The sequence below is a fragment of the Pantherophis guttatus genome, chromosome 2, assembly GCF_059756535.1.
Source record: "Pantherophis guttatus breed Tessera chromosome 2, ASM5975653v1, whole genome shotgun sequence".
In the NCBI taxonomy this organism is placed as follows: domain Eukaryota; kingdom Metazoa; phylum Chordata; class Lepidosauria; order Squamata; family Colubridae; genus Pantherophis; species Pantherophis guttatus.
Genome location: NC_142064.1, coordinates 97341989 through 97366854, shown reverse-complemented (window position 1 = coordinate 97366854; position 24866 = coordinate 97341989). Strand labels below are relative to the sequence as shown.

Below are 24866 nucleotides of genomic sequence, written 5' to 3'. Positions count from 1 at the left end.
AGGGATTTGTGGAAGAAATGAGAGTAGGATAGAGAAAGTTGGGAAAGAAAGATCAGGAAGGAAAACTGAGGGAGGAAATGCAGATACAGACATAAAAAACAGGATTTGGAGTGCAGTTAGAAGCTTGTGACTAGCAAATGGAAGACACCCATCAGCCATTAGATATTTGGTAGGGAAAACAACGTCCATCCATCCATACAAAATCATTATGCTGTTCCTTTTCAGCGTACGGAGCATTATGCAAAGCACATAGAAGGTATAATAAATTGGAAGCCAAATTAGGCATGAGATAATAAAAAGGGGGGAATGCTATATCTGCTCTTATTTTTCAATCTTTTCAAATTATCATTGTTTCCACCCCAACTGTATAACTCTTCATACTCTGCCAAATGGCAAAGTTCTATCCAATCACAGCTTTTCAGTTCTCCCTCCCTTTCTCTCAACCTTCTTCTTCCTATACTTGTTTTGGAATTCAGTCTTTCTTCATTCTTTGTCTCTACATGACTGAACCACCTCAGTGTACTTCTTTCATTCATTTTAACATTAAGTCCACATTCACGCAGCATTGGGAAGTACAGTGTTTTAAATCCAAAACCCCAAAGGTCAAAATAATAGAATACCAGAATAACAGAGTTGGAAGGGACCTTGTAGGTCATCTAGTCCAACCCCCTGCTCCAGCAGGAGACCTTATACCATTTCAGACAAGTGATTGTCCAGTCTCTTCTTAAAAGCCTCCAGTGATGGAGCACCCACAACTTCTGAAGGTAAGTGGTTCTACTGGTTGATTGTTCTGTCAGGAAATTTCTCCTTGTGCTTTGAAGCAGGCAGGCAGAATACATACAGTACATGATGTAGCAGCACCTTTGAGTACTGTACCTCCTTAAAAGGTACAATATTCAAAAAGCAACACTTTTTCCTGGGTTTACACAATAGTCATGCAACACAAAGGAAGTATGTATTTAAATTAAGAAGGTGCCCACAATATTCCCATGCTTGCTTCTCTCATCCTGGTGTGAGTGTCAGAGAATTGTGGATGAGTTCCAAGAATCCTGCAGTTTTCATTGTCCAAGGTATTCTAGGCACACCAAAGGAGGAGATGAACATCGAGGCCTTTTATAATCTTGTATGCTGAATTCTTTGCATAATTATGAGTAATCAAGATCAAGTTTACTTTGTAAATGTATTTTATTTTGTTTCTAATACTGTAGCAGCATTATTTATTTCACACACATGCAAATATTATCACCTTAAATCAATTAGAAGATAAATACCTTTTCACTGAAGGTTATGGACCATGATCCACTATACAGGAACAATGCAGCTTAATAGACTATTTTTTAAAATTCCCCATTATAGGACCAAGAGAGTAACTGGCTTCCGTGAACCTGAGCCTCTCTGCTGTACATCCAGCATCTTAAATAATGTAATGTTAGTCTGGCTGTCATATCTACACAAACATACAAACACATACATCAGGGTTGTATGAAAATGATGCCTTCAGTTTTTAAGTTGCCAACAGGTGGCAAGATCAATGCATTACAAGTGTTATGTGTTCTTTAGTGCCTATTTTTTCACTTAAGTTGATAGGAAGTTGCTAGGAGAATAATTTATGTTACTGTTTTTGCGAAATGAAAACCTGCAGTTGCATCATTATGTTTAAGCAATGCACAGAGATTGAATTTTTAACTGTTGAAAGAGTTTCTTCTATGAAAATTCATTGTAGGTTAATTATGGTGAGGATTGCATTGACATGAATACTGTGTGCCACTAGGCCAAAAAATGGAAAGATGATGAATCAGGAAGTACTGATTTACGGAATCAAGAATTAAGTGGATGGCCTATGACATCAATCAATCTGTTTCACATGAAAAAAGGTTGATGGAACTGATTAAAGATATCGGTGGCTCACTTACAGGGAAATTGCTGTCAAGCTTAGCATTTCACAGGAATCTGTGGGTTTGTTTATTTATTTCATAGGCTGCTCAATTCCTAAACCTGAAGTTTGTGACCATAGTTTGTGTTATTTTAGTCTGATCTGTTTTATTTTGGCATTTTGCTCTTCTGGTCAGTTGTATTATATATACCGGTAGTCCTTGACTTACGACCACAATGAAGCCCAACATTTCTGTTGTTAAGTGAGACATTTGTTAAGTGAGTTTTGCCCCACTTTGCAACCATTCTTGCCACGGTTGTTAAGTGAATCACCACAGTTTTTAAGTTATTAATAAGTTTGCTAAGTGAACCTGGCTTCCCCATGATCTCTAAGAGTCAACACTACATACACACATATGTAAAGTATTTAGTTAACAGTTCCTACCCATGGAAGAAAACAATAAATATATGTATTCTACAGCTCATCCATAAAACATTTTCTCTGTAAAACCATTGAATAGAATCCAAATCCATAAAACCAGAAATAAGAAAAGCTACATGTCATATAACTTCTTCCCACTAGATGGCAGTCAATTCTTAGCCAACTCAATATAAAGTAATGGTCATTAGCTTATTCTGCAGTGACCTCTTGTTCTTACTTGTCAGAGGGTCAAGTGAGGGCAACATACTTTTCAGAATTACACAATACCCTAAGCCCTGACATCCAACACAATTAATGCAGTCAGTGACAAACAGAGTTCCAAATACACAGTAACAACCACCTCAATTGAAAGCACAAAATAGGGCCTCCCATTAATTAAATACTGTTTTCTTTGTGTGACGTACACGTCCTTGACTTGTGACCGCAATTGGGATCAGAATTTCCATTGTTAAACAAGCGGTTAAGGGAGTCATGCCTGATTTTATGACATTTTTTGCCGTAGTTGTTAAGTGAATCACTGAAGTTATTAAAGTGAATTGTGATTATTAAGTAAATCCGGTTTCCCTCATTAATGTTGCTTGTCAGAAGCCAGCTGGGAAGGTCATAAATGATGATCACATGTCCCTGGGACATCATAAATACATACCAGTTGCCAAGCACCCAAATTTTGATCATGTGATCATTGGGATGCTGCAACAGTCGCAAGTGTGAGGAATGGTCATGAGCCATTTTTTTCAGTGCCATTGCAACTGAATAGTCGCTAAATGAATAGTTGTTCTGTAAGTCAAGGACTATCTGTAGTCAGCAACTTCCAGGCTGCAGGATATCAGTTCATCACACACACACACATACAGAGGATCAAAATTGGTCAAGCTATTCTCCAAAGTACCTGAGGTGGGCAGGATAAGAAGCAATGGGTGGGAACTAATCAAGGAGAGAAGCATCTTAGAACTAAGGAGAAATTTCCTGACAGTTAGAACAATTAATCAGTGGAACAACTTGCCTCCAGAAGTTGTGAATGCTCCAACACTGAAAGTTTTTAAGATGTTGGATAACCATTTGTCTGAAGTGATGTAGGGTTTCCTGCCTAGGCAGGGGGTTGGACTAGAAGACCTCCAAGGTCCCTTCTAACTCTGTTATTCTATGGTGTTCCTGTTTAACCTCCTCTTTCGTAAAACAAATACAAAGTAAAATCTCTTTTGAGGTGAGCAAAACCACACATTCATATAGTTTTCTTGGCAATAAGATGAAAGCAACTTGCTGAAACCTTCTTCCAGGGTGTTTTTTTTAGACTTTCCCTTGAGGCATAAATAAGCATCCCAACAATAAATTATAAATAGAAAAACCTAGTGATGGAACTAGTACCCAAAATGGAATACTGCCTTCTATATCCCAACATTCCATAGCTTTTTTGTCTGATTTCTCCTGAATGTATTTCTGAAGCATTTTGACTTATATTTGATTTATATTTGTTTTGTAGTGTTGTGCCCCATTTTTTTCCCAGCAGTTAAAAAAAAAATCAGAAAAGTCATTGAAAGTTTTAGTCAAATGGGATCCCATTATACTTACTGGGGTTCACTCCCTGATAATGTGCCTGGACTGTAATCTCAGTAAATAAAGCTAAAAGTTAACTGTACTCATAATAGCCATCTTAACAATACAGATTCCAAGGGACATTATGGAGCAGTTAAGGTGATTAATGGCTAGTGAGAATAGGGGAAAAATCAGAGGTGCCATTTCTATGTTAATTGCAGGGGGAAACCATCATCGTTACTGATTGAGAGAGGCTATGCATGCTTCTTGCCATTAAGTAGCGAAGCTGAGCGTGAGTGTATAATTCAGTGCAAATGACTCTCTATTTAAACATTGCAGTTTCAAAAGAGCATTGATGGCATGCCTCCATTATTTTGGACAGCACTAAGTTTTTTTTCTTCAGTTTATAGAAATCAGGAAATAAATGCCTCCAGTATAGGGAGCTGTTGTCGACCATTAAATTTTGAGATGATAGAAAGCATCATCTGGGAAGCATCAGATTGCAGATCCCTTCTGACCACACTAAGGTAACCGTTTACATCCTGCTTACATCTTCTTCAGTTTCCTTTTTCTTTCCGCAGTCAAGTAAGTTCTAATTGTTTAAAAAATTTCCCAAGGTTGCAATTAGCTCTGCCCTTCTCTTTTTAGCAGCAAGTTGACCCTAATAAAGCTTCTCTAAGCAACAAAATAAAGGAGATAGAGAGAAGACTGAATTTATTTAGTGCCTTCCTGTGCCAAGCTGCCATTAAGGGCAATAAAAAGATAGGCAAACCCAATCTTCACTAATAGTTGTTAATCAGTAATGATTCTATTCATTCAAAATGTAAAGCTGCTTTATCATAGGGGTTTGGGGCTATGGGGGAGCAGGGGAACAGTACGCTGAAAGAATGCCAGGCATGCCCACAATACTTGAGGCTTTCCCTTACCAAATTTTTTCCTGGTGCTATTCCAGCTCTCTTATCAAAAACTCAACATTTTGTGACCTTCTGACAAGCAAACTCAACGAGGAAGTCAGATTCACCTTGTTACTGATGTAACAATTGCAGTGATTCACTTAACAACTGTGGTAAGAAATGTCACAAGTGGGGCAAAACTGAGTTAACAACCGTCTTGTTTAGCAATGGAAAGTTTGGGCTCAATTGTGTTCATAAATTAATGAGTTCCTGGAGTTCTTCCTTCCTTTGTTGGAGCTTCATCGCTGGAAGCTTTCAAGAAGAGACTGATTGCCATCTGTCAAAAATGGTGTAGGGTCTGCTGGGCAGGGGGTTGGACTAGATGACCTACAAGTTTCCTTCCAACTCTGTTAATCTGTATCTGTATCTATCTGATGATTTCTCAGAATGCAAGCAGAGATTTTGAGAAACCTTTCTTTCCCCTCTTATTCTAATGGACTATTTTAAGACTGAAGCACCCGCAAAACCGCCCTTTCATCACATATTAACTTCTTCTTGATGGATGACTTACTAAAATAAAATCCTGACAGTAGCATTGCTCAGAATAGTCATAAACACTGAGAGACACAGACTCCAAGGCAGGATAGAAGGTAAGGCAAAGTTTGAGAGCTACAAAAAAAGGCCCTACTTTCCACTTTTTCTTTCCTTCTGTTTTTGGAGATTCCTCTATTGTTTGCATTTTGGAATCAAGGACTCCTAGAGGTCACCAGGAGTTACAAAGACCTAAATTCCATGAATTGATTCTACTGAGCCATTGACCTATCAGAAGACAAAGATTAATAAACAGAACTCGGTTTACAAAAAAAGTTAAGTCATTTAAAAAACAATTCCTTGCAGCTGTAATTTTTGAAAATATTAAAGGGATATAAATTTCACGTTTTCCCCAGGGTCTTGCCCCAGGTCCAGATTAAAATTTTTGTAGACTCTTGACATTCTCATAATAGAGCAATATATAAATATTTGCATTTCATGCGATAGATAGATAGATAGATAGATAGATAGACAGACAGACAGACAGACAGACAGACAGACAGACAGACAGACAGACAGACAGAGCTCTTTTTAAGTTATCCCAATAAGGCTCTCCCTTAAGTCTCTAGAGCAGTGATGGCGAACCTTTTCGGCACCGAGTGCCGAAAAGGTCACGCATGTGTGCATCCTCCTGAAAAGCCGAACTTCTGGGTTCTAGCACATATGCACGCCTGATGATCAGTTGGCTGGCGCACATGCACACATTGGTTTTTGGCACTGCCGTGTGCGCGAAGGACAGCTGATCGTCGTGTGCGCTTGTGCGCCAGAAACCCAAAAGACAAACAGGCAAGGCCATGCGTGCCGGGCAACATGGCTTCACCTGTCACTTTGGGCACATGTGCCATAGGTTCGCCATCACTATTATTACCAGCACTTCTGGTAATAATAGCTGACTTATTTTTCTTACCAGATTTTTCATATAAACCACATCTGATTTGGCTCTAATTCCTGATCTTGCCACTAGACGAATATAACCATTGGCTTCAAAACTGGCAAACAGAGGATCCTTCTGTCCCTGAAGTCAATATTGCTGGTTTTAGGCTTTTTCATTTCAACAGTCTTCAAATCCCTTGATCAATTGTCCACAATGCAACTAAGGAAAAATCTGGCACAAAGTAATGGCTGAATGCAACAGCCTCCTCCATATTAAAAGCATTAGGCTGAAAACTTTAAACCCAGCCCAGCGATAACCAGTGTGGGAATCTTGCTAGCCATTATGTTCATCACAATGCAAGTCTGGAAGCTTTCTTTGAAAGCCATCCATCGCACAGAACAGGGATTAAGCACAGATACTAAGGAAATGAATGAGCTGAGTAGCACAGAAGGGTGAAGGCCTCACCTTTCAAGACTAAGGCAAAATCTGTCAGATGGTTATGTGAGAACTTGGCACATAATTAAAACGAAAAAGCATATTTTAATCCTGAAAAGTAGACTCTAAATTGACCTGAATAAACCAAGACCAGGTTATGTCCAATAATTAAGCTAATTACTTTAAGCTAATTACTCGGATGCTTCCGTGCCTGCTTTTTTCTGCAAGTTAAACAGTTATCTTCATTAGACACACTGATCCCAAATTTTATTTTATTTTTGTGCCTTTGAATCAGTTTTTTACTCTAGGCAACTGCCAGACAAGTCCTTGTAGTTTTGGGGCAAAGTGGTTTACCACTGCCTCCTTCTTAAAGCTGAGAAAGAGTGACTGGCTTTGTGGTAGGACTTGAATTCATGCTCTCCTTGTCTCAGCCTGGGTACCTACAAGACCGCCTTCTGCCACCGATAGCCTCCCACTGTCCAGTTCGCTCCCACAGAGAGGGACTCCTAAGGGTGCTGTCGGCCAAATTATGTCAGCTGGCGACACCCAGGGGGAGAGCCTTCTCTGTGGGAGCCCCTGCCCTTTGGAATGAACTGCCCCCGGAAATATGCACAATCTCTGACCTCCGAGTTTTCTGCTGTGCTCTTAAGACCCTGCTCTTCCGACAGGCAGGGCTAGCTTCATAAATTGAGTTTTAAATTTGGAATTCTTAAATTTTTGGGCTTTTTAGTTAATTGGCCTTAAATGTAATACTTTTAATAATTTTTTAAATTTAAATTGTGATATTTGTATTGTGTTTTTACCTGGCTGTACACCGCCCCGAGTCCTTCGGGAAAGGGGCAGTATAGAAATAAAATTATCCTTATCCCTATCCTTATCCTCAGCCGGGTGCCTGGACCACTACACTAAACTGACTCTCCAACATCTATCACCATCATTTGGACACACCTGCATGACACCTCCCAGGCGGTCTTAACCAACCAAGAGGGGCATGGATCTAATGTGGAGGAGGTGGCATTTGCATTCCATACCAATCTCCATCCATTTCTTCAGGTCCAACAGAATCAAACCATTCCCAGATTACTGAGCAAATTATCTGAGATTATTCTAATTATTACATCTAAATTATGTGAGAACTGAACTGGCCATTTCTTTTGTTCTCCTTAGATAGTGATCAGCAACATTACATTCACATCCTCGCTTGTCTGCAATGTAGAAATCTCAAATAAATTTCTTCCTGTTCAGCATCCCTGATAATAACGGGCCATTTTTTTTCTTCACATGAGGCTCAGTTCACAAAGGAGCAAACAAACAAACCTAAATCGGATCTGATGTTTAATTCTCTACTTTGTAAACTGAAGCCAGTAAACTGAAGAGTCAGTCACTTTAAATTGCAGGTCTGAGCTTGTCAGTTTTGCACTTTTGGGTGGAAAATTTGTCAATTTCACCATCTTTCAATCTCTTTTTTCAAGTCTACTGGGAACATGAAAGCGCACCTATACAAATTAGCAAAAAACATGTGATGGCTGCAACAAACGTGTATCCTAGAGCTGCCTGGAATGGCTTCTTGCTTTGTTTTTTGCTAACTGGGGCAACCAGAGATGGCAACATGGCCAAACACAGGGCTCCTTTTGCTCAACATACAGGTAGTCCTCAATTTGCAACAGTTCGTGTAGTGACCGTTTGATGTTACAACAGCATTGAAAAAAGTTGATTTATGATTGTTTTTCACACTTATGACCATTGCAGCATCCCCATGATCACATGATTAAAATTCAGATACTTGGCAACTGACTCATATTTATGACAGTTGCAGCATCCCAGGGTCAAGCAATTACCTTTTGTAACCTTCTGAAAAGCAAATTCAGTGGGGAAGCCAGATTCACTAAACAATTCTGTTACTAACTTAACAACTTCAATGATTCACATAGCAACTGCGACAAGAAAAGTCGTAAAGTGGGGAAAACTCCTTTAACTAATGTCTCACTTAGCAACATACATTTTGGGCTCAATTGTGGTCGTAAGCCAAAGACTACCTGTATTTAGTTTTCTTTCAAATGATGCTTCTTAGCTGTGTACTTCCACTTCAATACACCTGTTTAAAAAGGAGGAGGATCCACCGCCTCCAGGAAGCTGCACCGCTTCTCCCCTCCCTCATGTCCCAAAGGTGCTTTTTCAAGAGGCAGCTGGACTTTCTGGTTTTTCTTTGAAGACGTTTTGCTTCTCATCCAAGAAGCTTCTTCAGCTCTTAACTGGATGGTGGGGAATGGAAGGATTTATATTCCTTGCAGACAGCTGGTCATTTGCATTCTTTTTAGAGAGTCGTTGAGGCCACCTGGAGGTTTATCTGAGTCCTCAGGGTTATCTCAGTAGTGCAAATGGGTGTGGAGCCTTCTTGGAACTGTTGAAAGGATTGTGTTGTAGACTGGAGATAGATGATGTTGTATCCCACCCCCTCTGTCCTGTTGCACATGACACTAGAGTAGATCCAGCTCCTTCTCAGGTTCCAGTTTATCAACAGATTGGGCCTGAACAGCTACAGCAGATGATCTCGGCGGCAGTCCAAAAGTCCTTGTCTGCAGACAAGGAGGACCACTGGTTTGAAAAAGGGGTCAAAGAGGCGATCTATGTCAAAATTGAACAGCCCTTTCACAACAGATGAGAAGGGATATGACATAATCTATCTCCAGTCTACAATACAATCCTTTCAGCAATTCCAAGAAGGCTCCACACCCATTTGCACTACTGAGGTGACTCTGAGGACACAGATGAACCTCCAGCTGGCCTCAAGAACTCTCAAAAAAGAATGCAAATGACCAGCTGTCTGCAAGGAGTATAAATCCTTCCATTCCCCACCATCCAGTCAGAGCTGAAGAAGCTTCTTGGATGAGAAGCGAAACGTCTTCAAAGAAAAACCAGAAAGTCCAGTTGCCTCTTGAAAAACGCACCTTTGGGGCAACCGTGACCTAGATTGATTGAGAAACCCCGTTTTCCGTCCAACCATTCTCCCCAAACGGCTCAGACCTCCGTTATGCCTAACGCGCGGCAAGAAGTTCGGCGCTAGAACAGCTTCTCCGAGCGGGTTCGGCCGGCGCCTGGAAGGGGAGGGGGCGTGGTCGTCTGGGTGGGGGGCGGCTTTCTCGTCGCTCTCCGCCGCCGTCCCCTCAGATGGCTGCTGCGGCGCGAGTCTTCGCAGCCGCCTGCCTTGTTCCTCTGGGATCTCGCAGCATGAGCGCCGGAGGCCGGGCTCGGTGGCTATCGCTGGTGGCCCTCTGCTGGGCTCTGGCGTCGAGGGGCGCGACCGGTTCGGCTTGCGCTCCGTGCAAGCCGGACCTTTGCGCGTTTGTGCAGTGTGCCGTGCCGGAGCTGACCGCCCGGGACGAGTGCGGCTGCTGCGAGCGTTGCCTCGGCGCGGAGGGGGAACGCTGTGGCGGGACGCGGGGCGCTCGCTGTGGCCCGGGGTTGGTGTGCGTGAGCCAACGCCAGGCAGAAGCGCCCGAAACCGACGCCGAAGAGGGAACCGGGCATTGCGTCTGCAAGGAGGACGGCGCCGTCTGCGGTTCCGACGGCCGGTCCTACAGTAGTGTGTGCGCTCTGCACCTGCACAGCTGGCGCGCGCTCCTCGACGGCCGCGAGCGCGTCCGGAAGGCCCACGACGGCGAGTGCAAACTTGGTGAGCCGCGCGGCGCGGGGACGTGGGGGAGAGGGGGGCAAGAGCGGTCGGCACAGAATACTCATTTTCTTTCTTTCTTTCTTTCTTTCTTTCTTTCTTTCTTTCTTTCTTTCTTTCTTTCTTTCTTTCTTTCTTTCTTTCTTTCTTTCTTTCTTTCTTTCTTTCTCGTTCCCGACTGCCCCAACTTTCCAAACCTTGCATTCTTTTGGTGTTTTCATCGGAGAGAGAAATGCATCTCAGTCTAAATTGGAACAGTGAGTTGTTCTTTACATTCACACACTCGCACGCACCATACGCACACAAAACACACACAAGCAATCAAGGTAAAAACTTGGACAGGTTTTTTTGCAATAACAGAGTCTTAGGCACTATTTTGAAGACTTTATATACTATTGTATCTATTAAGACTTTTGTCACTTTATAGTAGCCTGCAACTATAGCATAGCTCTTGAGAGAGAGTATATACATACATACATACATACATACATACATACATACATACATACGTATACATACACACAGAAAGAGAGAGAGAGAGAGAAGGACTTACATAATTATACTGTTTTATTCAGGTAAAGCAACAGTATACAAAATACAGACAATAAATGAAATACAATGGGGAAAAGAAATCAAGGAGAATTCTAAAAGTAGGTCATTAAACTTTTCAGTAACTGCCTATCCTGACAACTGCTCTTACCTATTCCTGTGTTGCCTTCGGTTCCTTGTACCTTTCCCCAGCGTAATATATGGTCTCTTCAAAAGGGGTAGCATCCAGTCAGCTTAGGGAAGGAAATAATCAATGAGTTCAAGTTGGGGAATTTAGAATTTGGACTATTAAATGGTCCATGAACATGAACACAAACCTCACATGGCTATTGACACTCCAACAACCTGAATGCAGGCACACTTGTAATCCATGGAGTCCCTGGTTTCATGCAATACTCATAATTTAGTTAAGTCATGTTCTGGGTTCAGAAAATGTGGTCATGCTTCCACAACAAGTTCAGAGACACATTTGGGTTCCGCAGGCACTACGTTATATACTAGCTCAGAAGTCACCTTCTTATACCACTACAACATCTTGGCGCAAACTTTTCCTAATAACTTTCCATTAACACAGCCAGACTGGGTATTACAGAAAGAGTGTTCCATTCAGCCAGACTAACTAGTTTGGGATTTTAAATGGCATGTTGGGCTTGGATTAAAAAGACCTAGATTCACATCCCTTTCCACCTCTACAGGGCAGTAAGTGGCCCTCAGCCAACTGATTCAGCTCAACTCACATGTTTGTCACAAATATAAAAAGGTAGGAAAGGAAGAGGGGTGAATGGTTGTGTGTAATGGGCATAGGGACAGGTGGAAGAACTACTACCAAGGTCAGACAAGTGGAGCCTGAGCCTGGGCCAGGAAACTAATTTGAGAAAACATCTCAGAAAAACCCCCTCTCTAATTCACAGGAACATAAAGTGAGATAGTGGGGAGAACATTTAGACTTGCAAGATACTGTTCCAATAATAGTAGTTTCAGACTTATGTGGCATTGAATTCTTCATCTAGTCTATTTTTTTAAAGCTGCCGTGTGTGTGTGCTATTCCAACAAACATAATAAATAATTGTTTAAATGGGTCTACTGTTGCCTATTATTGTATTATTCCATGCATCTTCTCAGCTGTCTAGATGGTAATAAAAGTACGGGCAAAGGAGAGGAGAACACATTTCTCTGTTAGTAAGTACTTCATTATATCTTAACCCAAGGGCACTAATTTACACACATATAATCAGTGGGGTAACATTTAATGGCCCCCTTTGGGAACCAGGCTGTGCGTAACAGCTGCTTCTCTTTCTATTTGTAATCAGGCCTGCTCCTTTTAATTTGGGTGTGTGTGTGTGTAGATACAGATGCAGATATATAAGCATTTCAAGAATACAATGCATTTCTTTTCTTTCTTTTTTTAGTTTTATTTGTGCAGTGTAACATTACTGTTTTTCAAATAAGTGCCCTTATTTCAAATCTCGGTGGTGTGATAGAAATGTCCAACCATAGGATATTCCCTATGCTATTTAATGTAATGCTGCCCAACTGGAGGGTTGAAGTCTTGAATACATGTGAATAAAGTCACTGTATTCATGATTTGTAGCACTTTCTTTAAACAAAAGCCAAGCTTTTCCCCACCCTACTGAACTTCATTCAATCTTGCTTAAGACAGGACTGGGAGAAGTGGGAATCTTACTTGAGACAGGACACTTTTCAAAAGGGCCTGTGTTTCCTATAAGCTGCTCCCTCCCAAGAGCCAGCCAGCTTTACAATGTTCTGACTACTGTGTCAGGGAGAAAAAAATGACAGATCTCTTTTTGTATCACCAGCGGTGCTTTTCACACCCATTAATCCTCTTGCTGACTCAACCAGTCTGAGATTAGTTTCAAATCTGCTCATTTCACTGCCACTTATGGTTACAGGTTACATTTCCATGAGATCTGTATACATTTCTGCGGATGAGTAGATTTCAGAATCCCCTTTGATTTTAAAGGAAATTCAAGAAGGATGGATTTTTAAAAGTAATCCAAACAGAAATGAGCAATAATCACAGAAGTACAAAATATAGTACAAAATATTTAAGTAGTAGGGGTACCCAGCTGGGGTGGGGTGCTAGAATGCTTTTTCCAATAATGTATTTATGCTAATTTTGTTTTGCCTTTTTTCAAACTTAACAAAATCTGTTTATAACATTTTCGTTTCAGCCTTTGCTCTAGTGTAAATTTATTTTATGTATGTATATGCATTCTTATCCCTTTTCTTTATTTTTACTTTTTGTTTGTTTTACCTTATTAATATAAAAATAGTAGACTACCAAGACTACCAAAGACTACCAAGTAGTCTTACTTATTTATCCAATTTTTATCTTTCCTTTTTAAACAACTTGCCTGTTCACAGAAACAATGAACATAGTCAGCCAATAACCCAATCAGATCTTCTAACCAATGGTTTTGGGTAGACGAAGAAGACTAAGAGTCATTATTTTGGGAATACACAATTCCTGCCCACTTTCTTTAGGAAGTTGTGTCTCATGTTCATCTTCCCACAAGTAAGGCAGAATGTTTAATAAGTAACAATGGGAAGAGAAGGTAGGAATTTGTTTCATACTATACAGAGTAAGGAAGGAGATATTCAGGAAACATTACTTGGGCAAAAGAGAATAGAACATTTTTAAACTCCAAAACAAGTTATAACAGTGTTGGCAAACCTTTTTGGCATGGAGTCCCAAATGGGAGCATGCTCACACGTGCCAGAAACTGAAAGAGCAGCCATCCGGTGTGCATGCGTGCACCGGGAAGATAATATTCTGGTTTCCGGTGCGCGCATGCACACCAGCCATCTGGTCTTCGCGCACGCATGCTCGCCAGAAACCAGAAGACCAGGAACCTTCTCTTTCTTATCGGCCTTAACTTGAGCAGACACGCACACCGTGAGGTGTATGCGCCGTGAGGTGTGTGCAACTGTGTGTGTTCGCTCTGTAATACAAGGCCGAGAAGGAGAAGACTTGGCCGAACTTTGGAAGAACTTTGCCCAAGACTTCTTGTGTATTCAGGGGCTAGCCTACACCTCTCCCAACAATGAGTTTGGCAGCAATCTAAGGAAATGTCTTCCAGCTCTTCAAGATCGACTTTAAGAGTACCAAGAAGCCAAGAGCAAAAGTAGTGGTGGTTGGGGCAACGGGTATATGTTTGTGTCCCTCCACAAGGACTGTGAAGGGAGGCAGACACTGCACCTCTGAGGAAAAGAGGAGGTGATGAAGCCCTGGCTGTCACCCAGGAGGGGATCGTGGAGGGACATGTCACACACCCCTGTTGCCCTCGCCGCCGCTACTTTTGCTCTTGGCTTCTTGGCTTCTTTCATGGGAGCACTCTTAAAGTCAATCTTGAAGAGCTGGAAGATGTTCCCTTAGATCGCCACCAAGGAAGAAGCTCGCCTGCCTGGCCGGATAGCTGCATGGCTCCCTTCCCCGTTCTCCCAGCCAGTGCGGCCATACAGCTTCTCGGCTAGGCGGGCAAGCGGTCCTCCCGGCCAGCGCGGCCAAGTGGCTTCTCAGTCGCATTCAGAGGCAAGCAGAAAGGTCCAGGAAGCTCCGGGAAATGTGGAAAGTGGTGCTGGAGGACAGGGACTGGGGGTGCAGCTAGCTAGCTGCCAGGCCAGCTTGGGGAAACACCCAGGAAGGGCTCCGGTGCCACGATCTCCCGCATGCTTCCCTCGCAGGCCAGGCCAGCTTGGGGAAACACACAGGAAGGGCTCCGGTGCTGCGATCTCCTGCACGCTTCCCTCCCTCCCCATGCGCATTGGTTCACCCGCCGCTGGTATCACCCCTCCGTCAGCTTGCTCTCCCCCGCCCACCTGCCGGCCTGTGCCCTTCAGCCTTACCCTTGCGAGCAGTGGTGAACAGAAGTATGCAGCGTCTAGATTCTGCAAGTAGGGGCGGGCCGGGACGGGTGGGCGTGGCCAGCCAGAATTTCTACTACCGGTTTGCCAGAACCAGCCAGGACTGGCTGTATCCCACCTCTCTCGCATGCCTGGAGAGATGGCTCTGCGAGCCACTTCTGGCATGCATGCCATAGGTTCGCCATCATGGAGTTATATTCAGAACAAGCTCAGGCAGATGTTTCTTTTATTCAAGGATCTAGAATACGGGTGTAAAACTCATGACGTCACGTGACATTTCACATTTTTTTCCATTCACGGAGCTGGTGTGGGCGTGGCCTGTGCGTGACGCATCCAGTCCATGGGCCGCCAGTTTGACACTCCTGATCTAGAGGAAGGAGGAGAAGGACACTGCAATCAGAAGTGTCTGTTATTGCAGCCAATCTCAGTTAAAGTAGTTTTAACCTTCCTGTGGAATTGATTTCCTGGTCTGAGCTATCTAGTGGGGTCGACATATCCTTGCCTCCATCCTTTTCTCATTCATAGCAGAGAGACAGAAAAAAACAGTAAGCACAGCTCCCTTGATGCCAATCCTCTCATCCCATGGAGAAACCAGTACCAAAGGAGGAATTCTACACCCCACTTCTTTCTTTCTTCTCTCTGCTCCTGCTATGAACAAAATCTTGGCTGTGCTTCCCAGCCAAGGGACAATAGCTATTAGAATTGTGGTTTGTATTTCCTTAAGATGGCTCAATTTTCTGCTGGAACCTGCAGAACCTATGTATTAGTGCTGTTTTGCAGAAAAACTCAGAAACAGTTTTAAGCTAAATCTAACTGCCATGGTGTTAGTGAGCTGGGTCTGTTGATCCCTTTTTGATGTTTCATTATATTATGAACAATATATTGTCTGCAACGCCACCACTTCTCTTCTAAAGAGCATTGTTGTAGGGCTATTTTGGGACTGCAAAAAATCTGGATCACCAGTAGCACAGAGACAAAGAAAATGAATTGTTATCTGATATTCCTATATTCTCAGGGCTTCATTCTACCTGGCTTCTGGCTCATATACATCTGCCTTAAGAGCTGCTTGCCATTCTGTTTTCCACAATGTAAAAACTGTCAAAGACTATTAAAGAACCGAAGCTGTGTTTGGTCTACGTTGCTTTCAGAGATTGTACCAAGGAGGCAGGCGTGAAATCCAAAATTTTTCCCTACCAGTTCTATGGGCGTGGCTTGGTGGGCATGGCAGGAGAAGGATATTGCAAAATCTCCATTCCCACCCCACTCCAGGGGAAGGATACTGCAAAATCTCCATTTCCACCCCACTCTGGGGCCAGCCAGAGGTGGCATTTGCCAGTTCTCCGAACTATTCAAAATTTCCGCTACCAGTTCTCCAGAACCTGTTAGAACCTGCTGGATTTCACCTCTGCAAGGAGGATCTCAGTTCACACAAGGATCTTTATAAATATACTATTTTCTGAATAAAGTCTGTATCTTACATAAAATGCATATTTCCCCAGTAATGACTAGTGGCATCTTCTAAGTCAGTCAATGTCAAGGCAATAACACAGCTATGCGGATTACTGTTAAAACAGGACACAAAAGGTTAGGATGGCTGTAGAACAGTGGTGTCAAACTCGATTTCATTGAGGGCCCTCAATGAAATGATGAGAGCCCGCATCAGGGTTCTGTTTGACCTCGGGGGGCCAGGAGGGCATGGCCAGCTTGACGTCATTCATGTCAGGGGCACCTATGGTAGCCAAGTGCTAAGGCAGGACTTCCCTCAGACCCACCCTTCCTCTCATTATAATCTCTTCTCTTCCCTTCTTTTTCCTTCCCTCTTCCTTCTCCCTTGTTCTTCCTTCCCCTCTTTCCTTATTTTTCCTTCCTTGCTGTCTTCCCATCTTTCCTTCTTCTTCTATTTTTTATTTCCTCTTTCCCTTTCTCCTTTCCTATCCCTTCTTGGTTGCTCAAATGCAAAAGGGGAAACATTTCTCCTTTTGTTTTGCTTTGCTTTTAGTTTGTATTGCTAGCCCTCTGCCGGTGAAAACGAAGCTTGTGGGGGGGGGCGTGTGTGGCTCTCCAGAGCTCCATTTTCACTGGCAGAGGCACCGTAGGTGAGTCCTTTGTTGTTTCTAGGGCAGCCCCATGGGCCAGATCTAAGCACCCTGTGGGCCAGATCCGGCCCGTGGGCCTTGAGTTGACACCCCTGCTGTAAAAGGTACTGTGAGTCAGAAGTCAGGATCCTGCCTAGATTGACATAAAGCGGTTCCATGTGAACATTTTTTCCCCAGTCCTTAAAAGCAATTTAAAGGCAATCCAAGTCATCTTCACTTCTACAGACATTATTTCTAAGAACATACACAGAATATCATGAGCCCCTCATTATTCCTTCCAGCTAACCAAGGGGATGGAGGGTGGGGACAGCATTTAATCAGTGCCCTGGCTCCTGAACTGCCACAGCTCAAGCCATTACAAAAGTTTTATTGTCCCTTCCACCATTCAGAAGTGATAGAAATAAATTGCTAATGCATATATTCATCTCCGGTACTTTTTGTGTGGATTTGTCAGGTCACTTCCCTCCCCACCCCGAAATCTCAGCAATTACTACAAGGTGGTTTTATCCATCTGCCAAAACCCATTGCTTCACTTTTCTTTTCAGAATCAGGGTTAGCTCTGAATCCAGAAGAAATACAGGATCCACATTTTGGCAGCCAGAATATTTTTCAGAATAGCTCAAGTAATGGTTGTTTGCTGCAGTGGCAAAAGTAAATGAACAAAGCCGGAATCATAATAATACTCCAGGCAAAAAGCAAAATCATCAAGAATTCTGTTTCCCCCTCACTTCAGTGCTGGACCAGCTGGCTGCAGTGCACAAGGGAGATGCTTTTTCTCAAGGATGGTTTTAAAACTAGGTCCCTTGAGATATGTTCAGATTGAAGTTCAGAATTAGGGTTGCCTTCATAAATACCTTAGGAATTGTGGCCCATTTGCTTCTGCTTTGTGCTGAGTCTGCATTTCCTTTCAAGCATACACACCCAATGCTAGATGACAAACAGTGGCTTCCTCAATTAATAATTTCAAACATGATCAATATTATTTGTATGAACCTGTCCATATCTGAACCTCTGTTAATTATCTTTTGACATATTGAGAGCCTTTCCCAAAAACAAAACTGAGGGAAAAGCTCATTGCTCAAAATACAGGTAGTCCTCGACTTACAACCACAATTGAGCCCAAAATTTCTGTTGCTAAAGGAGACATCTGTTAAGTGAGCTTTGCTCCATTTTACAACTTTTCTTGCCACAGTTGTTAAGTGAATCACTGCAGTTGTTAAGTTACTAACACGGTTAAGTGAATCTGGATTCTCCATTGACTTTGCTTGTCAGAAGGTCGCAAAAGGGGATCATGTGGCAACAGGACATGGCAACCGTCATAAATATGAGTCAGTTGCCAAGCATCTGAATTTTGATGACATGTCCATGGGGATGCTGTTATGATTGCTAGTGTGAAAAATGGTCATAAGTCACTTTTTTCAGTGATGATGTAACTTCGAATGGTTACTAAGCGAACTGTTTTAAGTCGAGGACTAATTGTACTGGCTTTTAGATATGAGGTTTTTAAATGACTGTGCAGAACTTTGGACTTGAAGACAAAAGAAATGCTTCGGAGCAAACAGAGTAATTCACATTGTCCTTATCCAGAAGTCTTCAAAGCAACTGCATGAGACGCTGAGCTTATCGATCGAAAGGTCGGCAGTTCAGCAGTTCACAGCTTCTGCCAACCTAGCAGTTCGAAAGCACGTAAAAAATGCAAGTAGAAAAATAGGGACCACCTTTGGTGGGAAGAGATAACAGCGTTCCGTGCGCCTTTGGTGTTTAGTCATGCCAGCCACATAACCACGGAGACGTCTTCGGACAGCGCTGGCTCTTCTGCTTTGAAACGGAGATGAGCACCGCCCCCTAGAGTCAGAAACGACTAGCACATATGTGCGAGGGGAACCTTTACCTTTACCGTTAGAGCTATTTTCTGTAGTTGTGATGTAATCCTGGCAAAAAATAACTTTGGTGGGTGCCCCTGCATGTCCCCAAACCCTTTGGTCTTAAAATCTAAAATATTGGACAACTTTACTGTTCACCTGAGGTTTTTTCTTTAAAACAATAATAAAAACCTTACAATGCAATTCATAAACTCAAAAGTAAAAATATAAAAAAATAAGAATTAAGTCAGTGCTTCTCAAATAGAAATTAATTAGCTTAGAAGGCAGGTGGAACAATGAAAAGTGAGGGTTTTTTTAAAAAAATTATTTTTAAAGCAGGCATTCATTACTGCTGCACATTCTTTTCTAAATGGGCTTTAAAATAGTTCAAAAACCATCCTGGAGCTTTGCAACTGATTCTAGTTAGCTTCATGATATAAATGTTATATTTAGCATTTATATAAAGATCAGTTTGATAGCCTCACTATGGCCTCACTGTGTTCTGATGCAATATTAATAAAATTAAATCAGTCTCTTCTGTATTTCCTAACACAAAAATGAAGGGAGCGGAAACCATTCAACAGAACAATGCTAGCTAATGTAGATACCTTTCTATGACTTCACTGCAGGGCGAGACTGATTGCAAGTCATCGGAGCAGAGCAAACACTGGGGACAGTTTTATATTTATATGCAATGTTTTGGATTTGATTGCAAGATTTAGCAAGTGCAAGGGCATAAACAGAGCACTTGTCAGAGACTCATTAAAGCAGCCACACCTGTATCCAGGATGGAACAGGTGTGCGGGTGTCAGAGACCATTCGTCATATACTAAATCTTTCCTAGCAAATAAATTGGACTATCAGCCTGTAGCTTAGAGCACTGAAGAAGCTTTATCTTTTTTTATTGGTCATAATTCTGACAAGAAGCCTGTGAAGGAAGCATAATTCAACAATGGTGCAATAATGGGGAGACTGAAAAAAAGGAAGATTAAGCAAAGAGTGACTTTCCTGTGAAGATCAAAACAGATGGGGAGTGAAATCCTGAAGGAGAAAAGAGAAGGGGAGAAGGCAAAACGCTTTTCATCTGTTTCCAGTGTCTGCCTCGGGGTGGAGGGCGAATTTGACCCTCGCTTTCCTATTTAAATGCAGTGTAAAAGTAGTGAAGTGTGTGATTATGTTTATACTACAATGTTTGTTTTTAGGTATACCCAAGCATGAGCATTTGAGAGTTACGACATTAGCATGCTTGAAACGATGTCCTTGAAGTCTCTCCCATTCCTTTTTCTAAAGATTGGAGCTGAATTTTCTTCTAGTAACTTGGAATGTTATGTCAAAAAGTCAAAAAGTATCACTGTTCATATGGCATTTACATAACCCTTCTGGGATTTAAAAGTGCCTGTTCCGAGTTCATTTAAACTTAGCCAGTTGTAAAATATCCAAAATGGCTTCTTCCTTTCTTCTAGTATCCTAAGAGACAATATCTATGGGAGGCCTGTAAAAATCTATAAGGTGTTAATATTAATAGGGAGGCTTGTTTGTGAGAGGCACACACGAACACACACTTGACACCCAGACAGGTCTATTGCCCAAAGTAGCCTGATGACTCTAGATCTGTTAGATTACAACTCTCATCAATTGCTCATCGAAGAATATGAATATTGTAGCTTTACACATCTGGAAAGGTCAATGGATGACATAGCTCCTATAGATTAGACCAGAGGTCTTCAAACTTGGCAGCTTTAAGACTTGTGGACTTCAACTCCCAGAATTCTGGGAGTTAAAGTCCACAAGTCTTAAAGCTGCCAAGTTTGAAGACCTCTGGATTAAACTAATATTGAAGAAAAGAAACACATTTACAAAGATGTATTTTAGAAGAATGAATGACCACTTGCAAGCAATTCTAATTAACAATTTAGTGCAGTGATTCCCAAACCTGCTTATCAGAAAATCCTACTGAACTTCAGTAACCTGTCCTGTCCTAGGTCCTTTTCTTTAGAACGTTGTAACTTTTAACATTGCTGAATGAATGGCCATAACTTGAGGATGCTATTGTATCATCATAATAATATCATTGGATGATCTTTTTGTCATTTCAAAAAATTACCATTGGTAATTTCATTGGTTTTCATCTCATTATTAGAGTCTTATTTTGGGAGATTTTTTTAAAAAATATTTTAGTGCACGTGGCAATCTTTATGTCAATTTAAATATTCATGTTGTGATGGTTAATGAATTTGTATGTCATTACCCAAAGAAAAAGCACTTTTACCCAATTTGGGGTAATTTCCCAGGTTTGGGATGCACCAATTTAATAGGCTTTTCTTTCTTTTATATATGTATTCCAGATTTCTTGTTCCCTTGAGTATTTTCAAAGCTTTTTTTTATTATGTATATGCAAATGTCAAAAATTTTATTGTCCAAGCTTTTTCCGCATGCTCCATTCATCTTGGAAACCGACATAGTGTGAAATGAACATATTAATATGTAACATATGTTTCACATGTTATATAGGTCTTTACAGGAATTAGACAAGCAATGAAATTGTTCCCTAATGATTTATGAGCTTCTTGATGATACATAGATTTTTTTCCCCCTTATTATGAACTATTTCTATAATAGCACAGACACTGGCGCATGGCATGGTTACCAATCTCTCTTTTGAAATCCTAAGTATTAGTCTGGTGAAGATGAGCATCAGTTTATTTATTTATATCTACTAAAGGAGCCCAGCTATATTTACATTCTGAAGGTGACCATAATTAGTAATACGATATGCAGTGTCTAAAGTACATAAATAGAGAAGCGGAAATTATAAAGGGAAGATGTCAGCATCTGTGCAGAGCTAAAACTGAATGATGAAATGATAGTACATCATTTCAGCAAGTACATGGATCAAGAAATAAATTCTGTTTCAAACCCAGAAAAAATGTATCATGATCCAAAAGTTTTTCTGAACGATTCCAAATGGTGGCTTGGAACAAAATCTGGAACATTAAATAAATAACTTTATTGTCATTGTATGTGTATACACAGTATACCGATACAACGAAATTCACTTAACACCCAAAGACAAGGTCCAACACACATAATAATCCCCAAACACACTCTCACCCACCACAATTCCCCGCCCCCAAACCACCCAAACATCCACACAACAGACCAAGTAATACTGTCCAACAGCTCACTGATGGTGGCCCTTTAGTTCATTGTTGAGTGCAATTATAGCTCTGGGATAAAAACTATTCAGAAAATGTGTGGTCCGAGTTTTAATTGTTCTGTATCTTCTGCCAGAAGACAACAGTCCAAAAAGATTGTAAAGCAGGATGGGAAGAGTCTCTGAGAATGTTATGCAACTTTCTCAAACAACGAGATTCAAAGATGTCGTCCAGATTACAGGTAGTCCTTGATTTACGACCTCAATTGAGCACAAAATTTATGTCGCTAAGTGACACATTTAAATGAGATTTGCCCCATTTTACTATCTTTCTTGCCACAGTTGTCAAATGAATCACTGCAATTGTTAAATTAGCTACATGGTTGTTAAGTGAATCTGGCTCCCCCATTGACTTTGCTTGTTGGAAGGTCGCAAAAGATAATCTCAGGACACCGTAACCATCATAAATATGAATCGGTCGCCAAACATCTGAATTTTGATTGCATGACCATGCTAAAATAGTTGGATGTGCGAAAATGGTCATAAGTCACATTTTTCAGTCCTGTTGTAACTTCGAACAGACACTAAATGAACCGTTGTAAATTGAGCACTACCTGTAGTTATTCCAACTTTCAGCTGAAACAATTACAGCAGAGTTCCTGGAGTGAGTAGGGCAGGGTGATGAGCACCGTCCTTTCTCTTCCCTCTTTCAGAAACAGTGATGTCATTATTGCTTCCTTCATATGACTGTTCTTCGATGGTCTCAGCGGCAAGGAGTGCATCATTTCCCACTAATCTGCCCCTGCTTTGCACAATATCTTTTGTGCAAAAATCAAATGTACAGGTAGAGATTAGATTACACTTGGCTCAATAGCAGTAACTATGAGAGGGACCTTGGAGTCCTAGTGGACAATCACTTAAATATGAGCTAGGAGCCAAAAAGTCCTAGTGGACAATCACTTAAATATGAGCAGGAGCCAAAAAGCCAATGCAATCCTAGGCTGCATTAACAGACGGATAGAATCAAGATCACGTGAAGTACAATATTAGTACCACTTTATAAAGCCTTAATAAGATGTAGAGACTCTGGAAAGAGTGCAGAGAAGAGCAACAAAGAGCAATGTTCCAATATTTGAGAGGTCAACCTATTTTCCAAAGCACCAGAAAGCAAGACAAGAAACAATGGATCAAAACTCATCAAGGAGAGAAGGAACCAAGAATTAAGGAGAAACTTCCTAACCTTTAGAACAATTAACCAATAGATCGTCTTGCCTTTAGAAGTTGTGGATTCAGTGACAATAAACAGTATTTTCTAGGAGAATTTCATGCAAAGTTATATTAGATTGTCTTAGCTGAATGTGAAGCCTTTCAGGTGTTTATTCCAAATATTATGGTTCGTCACACAGCCAAATATTCAGACTGGATTTGGCATTTTTGTCCGCCTATCAAGTACTTTCCAAGAATCTGGGATAGACAGATGTTGACGTTAGATGGTGTTAAGGGTATTGTGGCAGGATGTAAGAATATTATTATTTGTTAAATTTAATTGCCACTTATCTCGCTGTGGAGCTTGGTGGCTTACAACCGTAAAAGCAAAAAGTGTAAACATAACAATAACAAAACAAATGAAACAAAGTGAAACAAATAATGAAAGTACAGCAGGGATGGGTTCTACTTACCTTTACTACCATGTTCACAATGGGGCCACATGCGTGTGCTTTGCTTGCGTGCATGCATGCTCTTCTGCGCATGCGCAGAAGCATTTTGATGACATCGGGGTCAGTGGGCAGAGCTTCCCACCGGTTTTACTACCAGTTGTATAGAACTGGTGCGAACCGGGGGCAACCCACCACTGAAATACAGTAATAAGAGATTAAAAGATAGGGGGGGATGCAAAGAATACAAAGGGGGAGGTGAGTGTTTGCTAACAATGTAGTAGCCACCTCCAGTATGGTACTTCACCAAAATATCTGTTTCAGAAAGCATCTATCAAAATTCTCCAGCAAACACTCTAATTTTATCTGTAAAGTTTGCAAGGCTTTTGTTGTGATAGCTGTACCTGTTTTTCTTTTTGACCATCTTTGTGGGGGAAGGCAGGAAAATTCTTTCTAGCAATCCAGTAAGAAAAACTCCTTTAAAAAAAGAGAGAGGGAGATGCCTGATAACACTTCAATGAAGGAATCAAAGCTTCGTCTTACAGGGTCTGCTTTTGGTCCCAGGTGTATTCTCTCGCTTTTGAAATAGTTGGATCTCATGCTTTCTACTCTTGTCCTGGCTTTGTCATCTGCATTTGCCTGAAAACCTGAAGCTTCTGTAAGGAGATTTAATGATGACCTAATGAGCAAAAACACATCAGGGGCCAGTCAAAGAAATGAGAACCCTTTTGAAGTGGTGGGACTTTTCCAAAATATCTGTACATATGCCACTCCAGCTAATCAGTTCTTGAATTGCAGGGTTATATTCCATAAGCACATTTCTATGAACTTATTTTTCTCTAACAAGCCTTTGAGCTGGGAGAATTATTAGGTTATATTAAGTTTAAAACATACTTCTTGCTGGAAAACAACAGACTTTTGAAACGAACCATCAAATTTGTTGATTTTTATTATGTAAATTATGAAATTTCAATTATTACAATTATTGTTAATAGCATGTAATTTGCAGCATATGATATGATTTAATCCATGTCCTAGGAGTCTGAATTAAGGAATACAAAAATGACCAAACCTTTTAATTAGGAATTTTCTTAGGCAACGGCTTAAAATTAGAAGGCAAAATTAATCATTTTGTTACCCAAAATTAATTCAGGAACAGTTCTAGGTATCATAAATAGAATATACGGTACATACATACATACATACATATATGCATACATACATAAATACAAAAACATATCTGAAGATGGAATTTATACTTCATAAGCTTTTGTTTGAGAACTTTAGGGTTTTGGTTTTGCAAGGCTGTGTAAAATTACCAAATTTTTGATTAATGAATTATTATTGAAAAATTA

At 41.1% G+C, this 24866-nt stretch overlaps 1 protein-coding gene across 1 annotated transcript in view; it reads left to right on the top strand.

Moving 5' to 3' along the window:
- The first annotated feature begins 9787 nt into the window (after positions 1 to 9787).
- IGFBPL1 (insulin like growth factor binding protein like 1) overlaps positions 9788 to 24866 on the top strand; it is a 44111-nt gene continuing 29032 nt past the window's right edge. Inside the window, exon 1 of the mRNA XM_034410779.3 lies at positions 9788 to 10313. Coding sequence (XP_034266670.2) covers positions 9809 to 10313 — 505 coding nt within the window. The 5' untranslated portion in view covers positions 9788 to 9808. The remainder of the gene's footprint in view (positions 10314 to 24866) is intronic.